The sequence below is a fragment of the Camelus dromedarius genome, chromosome 6, assembly GCF_036321535.1.
Source record: "Camelus dromedarius isolate mCamDro1 chromosome 6, mCamDro1.pat, whole genome shotgun sequence".
In the NCBI taxonomy this organism is placed as follows: Eukaryota; Metazoa; Chordata; class Mammalia; order Artiodactyla; family Camelidae; genus Camelus; species Camelus dromedarius.
The window spans coordinates 70,297,125-70,309,269 of NC_087441.1; the positions used below are offsets into that span (position 1 = coordinate 70,297,125).

The window sequence follows — 12,145 nt, forward strand, 5'->3', positions numbered from 1 at the left end:
TTCAGTTTTCTCTGAAACCAGTAGTAATTCAACTTTTGATAATTGAGGTTCCTCCAGAGCATGAAATGCCCTTTGCTGAGCAGTGCCTAGTGTGCAGGTATAGTTTAAATAGGAGACTAGCTTGATACCTGTATAGACACCACATAACTCACTGAAGAAAATTTAGATCTCTGACATATCATTTTCTTGTTATTTATCTCATTTTATCTTAGAAGGAGTTTTCCCCAAAATACGTGTATGTGCACGTCTGTGCCTATGTGTATGTAATTTTTTGAGTTTTGATTCATTGGGTTTAGTTAATAGTTTCTTTCCATTTTTTCCTCTTACCTCTACAAAAAAAAACCTTCTTGTCTATCTTATCTTTAAATAATTCAAATGCATTGTAAATAAAACAAGGCTGTTTTACAGTTTTAATAGGTATGGGACAATAAGTGATTTGATTTTAGCTCTTTTATATGGACTCATTGTAAAGGCAGTGTCTGAGTTTTAATTTATGAAAAGATTATGGTTAAAACATATGGTTTTTATGGTTTTAAGCCATGTAATTCTTTCAAATGTATCAAATTAATGGACTATATATACATAGTTTTTTTTCCCCTAAAAGTGAATTAAGTAAGCATTTAATAGGATCTCTGGTAAAATGAATTTCTACATGCGTGGTGAAGAAACATTATCAAGCAGAGATTTTGTTCTACATGTCCAAATGTATATTCTGAAAACAGTGAGGATTTTTTTTAACAATTCAGAAATACCTAAGTGTGTTCATAGACTCAAAACTATTAAAATAATTGGGTTTTAGGTGATTATCGATTGATAGCTTTATTTCTTATGGTATTTTTTTTGTCTTTCTATAGGGCTGAAAGACACACAGAAGTCTTCATGGATATAGTTGATACATTTAATCATTTAATTCCTACTGAACACTTAGATGATGCCCTATTTCTAGGATCCAACCTGGAGAATGAAGTCTGTGAGGATTTTAGTACAAGTCAAAATGTCTTAGAGGACTCGCTGAAGAACATGCTCAGCGATAAGGATCCTATGCTAGGATCTGCAAGTAACCAGTTCTGTTTGCCTGTTTTGGATAGCAATGATCCCAATTTCCAGATGCCTTGTTCAACAGGTAATTCTTACTTTTTTTTTTTTTTTTTTTTAGTCTGCAATTTAAAATAAAAAGAATTTTTAGCAGTTTTTTTTTGTTTGTTTTTTTGTTTCTTTTTCTTTTTTTTTTTTTTTTTTTTGGACGAGGGTAGTGACTTTAGGGTTCTTTCCTTTGACCTTAGAGCTCCTTTCCTAGGCATCAGAATTAGAATTTAAACTGAATTTTCTTCCAAGGAATGTGGAATTATCTTTGAGGATATTATGGATATAGATGGGGTAGCCCTATAATTTATCATCCAAAGTGGGTTAGTTTTTGGGAATTACAGGGGCTCTTGTCAATAATTACATCATGACAACAAGTATAAATTGGGGGGACCCCCCCCAGCAAATAGGGATTTGCCTCACCAAGGGATTTGCCTCACCAATTGGAACATGATGTCATCTTATCCTAGGCCTATTGGAGTCAAGGGGAATGGCTCAATTGACTTTTGTCAGTGCCCCTCCCACCCCTTCAAATTTAACATATTGTGTGCTGCCATTTCAGATCTTTTTAGTATTTTGTACCTGTATCTCAAAGAAAAAGAACTCTAGACCTTTGCTGTCCAGTGTAGCAACCATATAACTGTTAATACCTGAAATGAGCCTGATCCTAATTGAGATGTGCAGTAAAATGCACATTTGATTTTAAAGATTCAGGATGGAAAAAAAATGTAAAATAGTTCACCAAATTTATTAAATGTAGATTACATGTTGAGGCAGTATTTTGGATATTTTTAGTTAAATAAAATATTTTATTAAAGTTAATTTCACTGGTTTTCTTTTTACCTGTTTTTAAGTGGCTACTTGAAAATTTAAAATTACATATATGGTTTACATTATATTTCCATTGGACAGTGCTGGTCTAGGACCTATGGTTGAAGTAACTAAAAAATAGTAACTTCTAGAGGATAGTAACTTGCTCTTTGTAGGGCTAATCTAATTCTTCATAAGAAACTACTCCAGAGATACATTAATATGTAGGAAAAATATGTAGATTTTCCTTTATAAAGCAAAGAAAATATTACAGTAAACTTTGGGGCAGTTAGCTATTGTGTAAGCTGAAATTAGACAAAAAAGTCAGTTCCACATGGAGCAGTTAGGCTTTCCTTCTGTGTTCCCTAGAGTAGTTTAGGCTTACGTTGGTGATGGTCTGTTTTTCAGTGACTAAACTTCTGCACTGCAGTTTTTCAGTATTTTTCATTTCATTTGAATATTTTCTACCTAGTATTTTGATATAATAATATGTAAAATTTGGATTAGGTGGCCTGCTGTTCATCCATAAATTTGTCAGATTACTCTGCCTGAAAATCTCAACACTTTGGCTTTTAGGAATCTTCATTTTATCAGCTTTTTAATACTGAAGTCTTTTGAATTGCTTACTAATAATGGTGAATCTCTGAATTATATACAGTGTGTTGTGTTATCACATAGGTTACATTGTTTTTGTTGTATTCTTAAATGTTTTAAAGTTTTTAAAATTTTGTTTTATGTATGCATTGTTCCTGTGTCAGTACAATATATCTAATTAATGTGAAGCACTTAGGACACTGGTTATATGCACAGTTTCACAGTTTAGTCTAAATTCAGGAAAGCCATTTGTTGACTACTGTGTGCTTGTTACTGGAAATAACCCTCAAGGATGTTATATAGGGCTTTGAATTGGCAAATGTATCATCCTCTTAGACTTTCTTACTTATAGCGTTCCAGCCCCTTAGTAATCCTAGTATTCTTACTTGCTGTCTTTTTTGTTTTTTGTTTTTTGTTTTTAATTGATTTCTATTGATAGGAAAAGTGTTTTTTTTTTTTTTTTTTAATATGAAAAGTCTTCAGTTTTGGTGAACATTTCTTCTGCTAATAGGAGACTTACAACATCTATATTGAAGTACTTAAATATTTTTGAGGTATAATTAACACTTGTTTATGATTTCATTATTTTGTAAACTTTAACATTGTAAGAACTTAAAAGTAGAAATATTTTTAAATTTTTCCTGTTTTAAATTTGTTTGCTACAATTATTTATCTTGATTCTAAAGCAGAACTGTTTGTATTAATGTATGTAATATATGTATATATATATATACATATAACATACATACACATTTTTAAGATATGTAAGGGAATATGTAGGGGACTTAAAACTATAAAGTTCTTTATGGGATTGTTTAGATTTTATCATGCCATCTGGCAAGGGATTTATCTTGATTGTTTCAGAGTTCCTTTTGCCCTTTGGGATATTTGGTTTAGTAAAAGGCCTATGTATTTTTTAATAATAGCAAAATGGAAAACATTAAAGTTAAAAAAATTGTTTTGAAGTGATTTTAGATTTAAGAGAGAGTTGCACAGAAGAAATTTTATTGTAAACTATTTAGTGAAAACCCTGTATGGACAGCTTTTATAACTTTCAGCTTCAACTTTTTGGAAAAATATAAAAACAACGTAATTCTTACCCAGATGTTTGTACCTGACTCTATAGGTTTTTACTGGTTGTCTTAGCTGAAGCTTAGCAGGGAAATGACCCTGTTAGTATTCCTCAGGCCGTTGAATGCTATAGATTATGGTTATTTTGGAACCTTGGTTTTAACAATGTGAAAGGTAGCAAACAAAATAACTGTTGTCTTGTTCTCGCTGAATGAGGTTAGTTTGTAGTTGTTAAAGACCAGTTTTTTGTTAATGTAGTAGAATGACTTGACAGAAATCATGGAGGAGCATTAACAACTATAAAAATAGGAAAGAACATGGAAGATCACTTTTAGTGCTCTGTCAGATGCACAGAAATTAGAATGCTAATTGTTTCAAGAGATAACCAGTAGATTTCTGATCCTTTTTTTGAGTGCTTTGAACTCCTTAAAGTATTTCTTTATGTAAGTGCAGTGTTTGCATATGGTTTTTAGATTCGCCCAGTAATATTTTTTGTTAAATATTTGGGAAATGTTTAATCTTGGTTAACAAACCAATTATTGGTATTCTTAAAAAAAAAATCTTGTCATCCTTAAAATAAAAATGTTTTCCCAAGTAATAGATTCAAGATACTGACTATATTGTTTATGTATACCATGTGAGGAATGTATTCAGAGTCTTTGAAATGGTATTTGAATAATTGGCATTGTCAGTGTCAAATGTTAATTTTATCTCTTACTTTGTGGACAGCTTTGTGCCCCTTTTACATAGACAGCTATGATTCATAAGTGTGAAACAAATCTTGTATTTATGAACAATTTCTTTACACGGTATATTGAAAAGAAGTTTTCAGTGGCTGTAATTTGATTTGTTTCCTTAATACCAGGCAGACAGACACACTGTAAATATGGGTATTCAGAGCAGCCTTTCATTCAGCTAGCACTTGGAGCTAGTGCATCCTTCAGTGGAACCAAGACATCCTTTCCAGGCTACATCGTGGCTTACAAAATCCTCATTCACTAAATTAAACAAAAAATCTTTCCTGCAGTGTGGTTTTTGAAGGTTAGACACATAAAAAGTCATAGAATTCAGTATTTTACATATTTTGCAAGAGTTGATTCATATTGTGTACTTCAGTCTTTTTTCAACTGTAGAGAGAAATTCCTGCTAGCATGCATATGTGATAGTTGCTTTCCTATCAGGAATGCTGTTGATAATATATGACATCACGTAGCACTGGGTTTAATGAGAATTTTAGCTTGTGCTACTTCCTTCTGAGCAAAGTATTGTTAATACATATTAAGACTAGTTTTGCAAGCTTCTCAGCAATAGTGGTATTTGGTCCTTTTTTTAGCACACAGATTTCTTTCAGTCATAGCTCTGTAGTTTGGGATTAAGTCATCTTTAGAGGCAGAAATCATCTGTGTAATACTGAAAAAACTATACTGTACCTTCTCTGAAAAGATGTTTGATGTCCTTTTGCATCACTGAGATTTGTTTAAAAGGTATTTACAAGTTTTTATGGCTTCATTTTTCTCTTAGACATTTCTGATCAGGACTTTGAATTTAGCATTAATTGTTCCAATAAAATGCAGTTGTCAGATATTAATTACTGTTTTTCTTATTTGTACTTTATTTGTGGGGACAGCAAACTCTTTGTGCAAATTTATTACACCTGTGGATCAAACTACACATACACATTTATTACAAATTTGCACTAGGGTCTTTTTTCCCACTATTTTTATTATTCTGAGTCGTCATATTTTTTTTATTTTAACTTCTGTGCTTCAGTGAACCTCTTGCACCATTAATCTTATTTTTGAGTTGCATTTGACCAAGAAAACACAAATTTAGTACATATAAAGTAGTCATGCAAATGAGATGAAAATATATTGGTTAAGACAAAGTGTATACTCTTTTTGGTGGGGGGTGGTAGTTAGGTGGATTGATTGATTGGAGATACTGGAGATTGAACCCAGGACCTTGTGCATGCTAGGCATGCACTCTAACGCTGAGTTATATCCTCCCCCAAGATGAAGTGTATACTCTTAACTGAATGTTAGAGAAGAATAACTGATCAGCCTTGTAAGAACATGCATAGCCCTTAAGAATAAAACTTCATTTCTGTAAGATTGATGATTAAATATTTCGAGTTGTTTTTAGAGGGGTCTAAGTGAAAGGTATGTAGAGAAGAGAATGAACAGACGAGAGAGGCAAATACCTTGTGGAATTAGTGGAGAAGAGAAAATGCTGGAAGGTGGAAAGAGGAGGACATAACAGCAGCCGTAGATGCTTGAAAGTTTGTCACATTGGCAAGAGATTGACTTTTTTATGGAGAATGGAAAAGAGCTGGATCCAATAGGTAGCAGTTAGAGGGAGGCAGAGTTTGGTTAAAAGGAAGAACTTGGAGTTACAGAATAATAGATTCCCCAGGGAATTTCATTGGGGATTTAGGTATCATGTAGTTGTTTCCATTAGGTGACCTCTTACGGTCAGTGTCCTCCCAGAGTCCTTTGTCATTGTATGTTCCAACATAGTGTCTCTATTATTTTTTCTTTATTAGAAATTAGATTATGTTTACTATAATCCTAAATCTTACTTGTAGGCTTGATATATTTCTTTGCTTCTTTAAATTATTTAAAATATAACTTTAAAAGTATTATGATAGCTACATTTATGTAAGCATCTTTCATTGGTCTTAATTCTCTGTTTCTTGCCAGCTCATTTCTAATGCTTTATATTCAGTTTAGACATTTTAAATCGTTCTTCTCAGATATTTTTCGTTAATCATTGCCACAAGCCATCCTTAGTATCAAAATAAAAGAACTGAACTCTGAGATAAAACAAATAAGCCCTTTAACACAAACACTAAAATACCACTTTCTAAACTCAGAAAACGCAGAGGTAGGGAATTTTTGGCCCAAGGCCAGGGTTTTCCAGTTTATGGTTTTAGTTTGTGTGTTTTATTACTGTTCCCTGTTTTACCTCTACTTGATTCAGTTGACTTTTGCTTACCTTAGCTTGGCATGATGTAAAGCAGAGCATATTTTAATTTTACTTTGCATTGACTAAGCATTTACTCTTCTGTGTTTTAAACCTAAAATGTGAAGTAAAATTAATCATGTCATCATCACTGTGTCCGTAATAGTGGTTTCTTCTTTTCACCTATTACTTAAAATTCACTCTGATATGATTATTTTTTAACTTGCAATTCTGTGCTGTTACAACAAGTTTCTTTTTCCATGGTCTTGGGCATACTTTGGGTTTTATTGACTCTACCTTTTTCCCCTGGGGATCTGCCTCCCAGGGCGCTCTGTCATTGTCCTGTTCCTGTCTATGTTTGCCATTCTCCAGGGCTGTTGTACCTCTCATCCCTGAACTTCACCTCCCTCCTTGAGTGGAGCTCCTGTTTTCCTGTATTTCATCTTTTTCTTTATCTTAGCCCTCTTTACTTAATGACATCCTTAGTAACTTTCTAATAATGTTCCACTTAATTAATATTTGCCTTTATATAGAAAACAAGATTGAATATCACCTTTTCTTAAAAATTTAAGGTCTTGTTTCTAAAAATTTAAGGTCTTGTTTCTTAGCTTTCCGTTACCTGGTGTAGCTGATGGATTGTTTGCCTGGCTTTTGTGTGAGACTTGTTGCTTTGTTAGGTGGTCTTTCCTGCACCCCCACTTCAGGGTCTTCTCCTTATCTTTTGGTATTTAGCCTTTGATTTAGTTTCGATGGCATGTGGTGGGACTTTTCAGTTTGGAGAGTGATCCCTTCAGTTCTGGGAAATTTTCTTGTGTTTTTTCTGTGGACTCCTAGTAGATGCTAGCCCTTCTGGATTAATTGCCCAAGTTTCTTACCGCTTTCTTGCATCTTTACCATCGTTTTCTTTTATGTCTGTTTAGAGATTTGCTGTCATATTTTCCATGTCTTTGAATATTTAGTTTTGACAATCAGTATTTCTAAGAACTCTTTATTCATACCATTTTAAAATAGTATTCTGTTGTCATAGGTACATGTAAGAGTCTCTTTATAGTCTGAATTAGTTTTTCTGTTTGTTTATTTTGATGTTTCTCATAGTGTTGCAAACTTTCCTCAAGTCTCTGATTCTTTATGGTTGGTTGGTGTTTAAAATGGGAGGAGATAGGAAATTTATGTCAAGTTTTGCTGTGAGATAAGTGGGCTTTAACCAGATACCCTGTGGTTATTTTGGGGAATCTTTAAATGCCAGAGTGAGAGGTGTCTTATCAATAGGAGGTAGTACGGTCTTGTTTCCTCTGGCTTCTTCATCCAATTTCAGTTTAAGGTTAAGAAAAGATTTTCTTGCTTGGAATTTAGTTCTTGGCTGTAGGCATTACTGGGTACTGAAGTCAGGGAAAGGATGAAGTTGACCTCTCAGTATTTAGTCCTTAAGTTAATTCCTTATTTCTTGTTCAGCTCAATATCAGTGCCTCTTCTGTCATTCCATTTAATTAACACATGATAGATGTAAAATTTCCGATCCCCAATGATTAATTCTTAGTTTTGGATTTCAGAATCCTGTGTATTGCTGTCTTGCCTTTGTCCGTGTTGAATTATACCTGTTTATTTCTTCCGTGGTCAGTTTGCATTTGTTCTCCTTTGTTCAGGATTTCTTAACCTATTAGTGATATTAATCTCATTGCTGGTTTTGTTAGTAATAAAGCTGCTAACAGATGTCTTAGAGTTTGCAACCATATTAGTCAGGCTTTTCCGGGGAAACAGAACCAATAGGATATGTATGTGTGTGTGTGTGTGTGTGTGTGTAGTATATTCAGATATACTATTTATGTATATAGATTGAATGAAATTGGTTTGAGAAATTGGCTTATGTGATTGTAGAGGCTAACCAGTCCATAATTTGCAGGGTAGGCTGGTAGACTGGAGACGTATGGAAGAATTGATGTTGCAGCTTAAGTCTGAAGGCAGTGTGGAGACAGAATTCCCTCTTACTTGGGGGGATCTCCATCTTTTTTCTCTTGAGACCTCAACTGATTTGATGAGGCCCCCCCCCACATTATGGAGAATAATCTACTTTGCTCAAAGTCTGCTGGTTTAAATGTTAATCTCACATGAAAAATACCGTCACAGTAACATTTAGTAAATATCTGAGTACTGTGGCATAACCAAGTTGGCTTTCAGAACATTTTACTAAATATCTGAGTACTGTGGCATTTTACCAAACATCTAAGTACTGTGGCATAACCAAGTTGGCTTTCAGAACATGATAAATTTTTCAGAATGTGGTATTTTTTGAGTTGTTTTAATTAGTTTATGTATGTTGTCATGAAACTAATGTATCAGGTACTGTCTAAATGTACTTTGCCAGCATTATCTTATTAACTCCTCACAAAAACCTTAAGAGCTATAGATAACTATTATTAATCCCATTTTATAGCTGAATAAACTGAGGTTTTGAAAGTATTTAATTTCTGAATTTCACTAATAAGTAAACTCATGGTACTTGGACTGGAATAGATTCTCAGTCTTCTTCCCTTGAGTACATGAGTATTCAAAGATCTTAAGGTCATGGCTAAGTTCTGTTTTTAAGTGAACAAAGGATATAGCAGGAGATATTCAGTAAAATTTTTAACTGGAAAAAAGAAAAAGAAAACACAAGGAGAGGAGAAAAGTAGAGTCATGTAGTGAGGCCAGAAGTTAAGATAGTAAATACAGTGCTTGCTACAGGTGAGGCACAACTCATATTTCTAGCAGTTGTGGAAGAGGAAAATATTTCCAAGGTGAAAAATTTGTGTCCTTAAGGTAAAAACAAATCCAGTGCTCAGGAAAAAGAAAAATATTTCTGATATTAAAACTAAAAAGAAATTTCATCCACAGTTCTGTTGTGGTATGATATAATAAAAGAAAAATTTTAACAACATACTTTCAGTGAACATAGGATTTTTTCTAACTGTATTCCTTAATATAGATCTCAGTACAAGCAGTGTTATGGGGACTAATATAAGGGTCTGATCCAATCCCAGGTTAGATTTTAGGTTATTCTTCAAATGACCTGCCTTGGATGTCATTTCTTACACCAGATTTCTAAATGTATTGTTGTGGAGGTGAGTTACGTTACACAGTCTGAGAACTGCTGGGAATGCAATTAACACCCACCCCTCTTTTCTTTGCCAGTTAAGTGCATGGACAAACTTTATAAATAAACAGGGCTGTGGTGGGATTATGAAAATTTAAAGGCTCTGATGGGGGCATCTGTTTGAATAGAAGGCTGCTCTGCCCTCCCTGGGTAGAGGAGGACAGAGCCAAGATTTTCCTCAGAAAATTATTTTGGGATCCTCTGTAATGTATAAATGGACAGGAGAAGCCTAATATCAGATATAAATGAAGATCATTTTGGCATAGGTAATTTTTGTTTTGTAGCCCCCAGTTTAAGTGGAACTTACTGAGTAGAATTTGTAGATTTCTATCCCCTTTGTTCCAATTGGCTGTTCTTTCAGTTTTCTTCCAGTCATGACAGGATTGCAGAATCCCTTGTTGACGTTTTCACCGTAACACTGCCTGGATTCCTTTGAAACTCTTCAGGCTTGTGCTTTCATCTTCTACCCCTTATACTTCTCTCTCTTCCTTACCTATTTTATTTGTGTAAGTTGGAGTCAGTTCTGAAAAGAGTTTCAGACTGGAGCTACATATTGCTGTCCTATGTCATCTCTTCTTCCCTAAAATATTGCCTTTCCCTCATTTTGATCTTTTATTGTAGACTTTTAATTATGTCTCTAAGTACATCTTGAATGACAAATTAGTTACTAAATGCATACTGACATAGCAAAGAGATAAATTGTCATGGGATGATTAATTAGAAGTGTACTAATACAGAGGAATCCAAAATGATGACATTGTCTAATAAACATAATTGATCTGATTCCTTTAGTCTGGTAAGGCTGTTTTCCTGTAACTAGAGTCTTAAGATTAGGATGAGAGCGTTTTACCACTTGGTTTGCACAATTCCAGTGAGTACCAGTTAGAGAATACAGTGTGAATGATGCTCCTTTCAGTGGACAGCAGCCTGGGATAGTTTAATGGAGTGAACTTTAATTTACATTTAGAAATTTTAATTTAAAATGATGTCTGATAGTTACATTGTGATAATTTAAGTAGTTTTACAGTTTTTTAAATAGGGGGAATGACACATCTGACAAATGTCATTGTAAGACTACTGGTTTGAAAAACTCTTCTGAAACTTGGTTTCTGTCTGTAATTACTGGGCTGCTGCTTCCCGGGGGTGCTAGTGCACTCCCAATTGCAAGAAAAGTGAAAACTGTCTTTTTGAGTCAGAAAGGCAAGGTATTTTTTTCTCTTGCCAGAAAAAAAGTATAATCTGGTAATTTTACCTCTTTTGTAAAAGTCTAGAAATATTTTCATTACTTAAAATGTAGAGTTCATAAAATATGGCTGGTAACAATATTTTGAAGAGAATACACGTCCGATTTTAAAGCCATCTTAAGTTGTATTAAAATACAATTTAAAATACAAGAACATAACAGGCATAAGTCAGTTCTGAAGATGTGTAAATTTGAATTTACTTTTCTCTTTAAAAAGGTTAGGAATGGTCATATTTTCAGATTAGCTTTCACATGCTTTTTAAACCGATAACTCTGTTGATTTTGAATAATGGAGTGAACTGGACCCCTTAGTCCTGGTTTTGTGCCGAGGTGTGAAAGACAAATGTTTTTAAACACCCTTATCCTACAACATTTTGAAAACATGGATGATCTTAATACTTTATTTTCTGAATTTTCTCACCTTTCTACCCCTTCCTTTCTTCCCAACTGAATTCCTTTCAAAGTCATTCTTCATCTGCAAAAATTTTTTTTCCTCTAGAATTAACTGCTCACTCTATGACCAAAATTTATTTTTATACCTTGTCTGTAATCTTAGCTCAGAATTTAAGCAAGGTTATCCATCACATTATTATAAACATGATTGATAACTCTTTAACAGTTCCAGAACTGTTTGCATTATCAAATGTTTTCTATTGCAGGTGATGTTGCAGTTATTCAAGATTTGTACATTTTACATAGTAGAGTAAAAAAGTTTTATGGTGCTCTTTGTGGATAATGGGTAATATTCTTTGGGCAGAAAGGCTAAACTTCTATGACTTTGCAATTTAAAAGACTAGACTTCTTAATTTGATGATTGTTTAATGTGGTACCAACTGATTGAATATTCTTATTTCTCATAGAGTATTGTTATACACTAGATGTGTGAAAGTTGATATTTAGCTTATTTATTAATCAACATGAATGGTAGATGAACAGCTTTTAAATTTTTAAAATAATGAATTATTCTATTTTGCAATTTAAATATAATTTTGGTATTAAAAAACTAAGGATTCTTGAGCAAATGCTTTTTGACCTTGGTTTTGATCTTCTATTCCTTTGGGTTTAATTATAACCCCATAATTTTTATTCTTACCTTTTTTTCCCCATCAGGCAGAAAAATTAATAAAAAATCTCTAAGCTCTTTACTTTGCTATCTTTTGAGGATATTGAGCAAAAAGGAATTCAGATAAAAGAGCTTCATCTGCAGTTCTTAGGAGAACTCGACGAGGCTGTTTGGCTGACTTTTAGTGGCC

The 12,145-nt window shown here is 33.5% G+C and overlaps 1 protein-coding gene across 2 annotated transcripts in view; it reads left to right on the forward strand.

Moving 5' to 3' along the window:
• Positions 1–12,145, forward strand: part of PHF3 (PHD finger protein 3) — a 72,471-nt gene that overhangs the window by 11,936 nt on the left and 48,390 nt on the right. Inside the window, exon 2 of one of the 2 annotated variants that reach the window (XM_031455944.2) lies at positions 855–1,123. The exons of the other annotated variant lie outside the window; for it this stretch is intronic. Within the exon in view, the coding sequence (XP_031311804.1) occupies positions 880–1,123 (244 nt within the window). The 5' untranslated portion in view covers positions 855–879. The remainder of the gene's footprint in view (positions 1–854; positions 1,124–12,145) is intronic. 2 annotated transcript variants of the gene reach the window in all.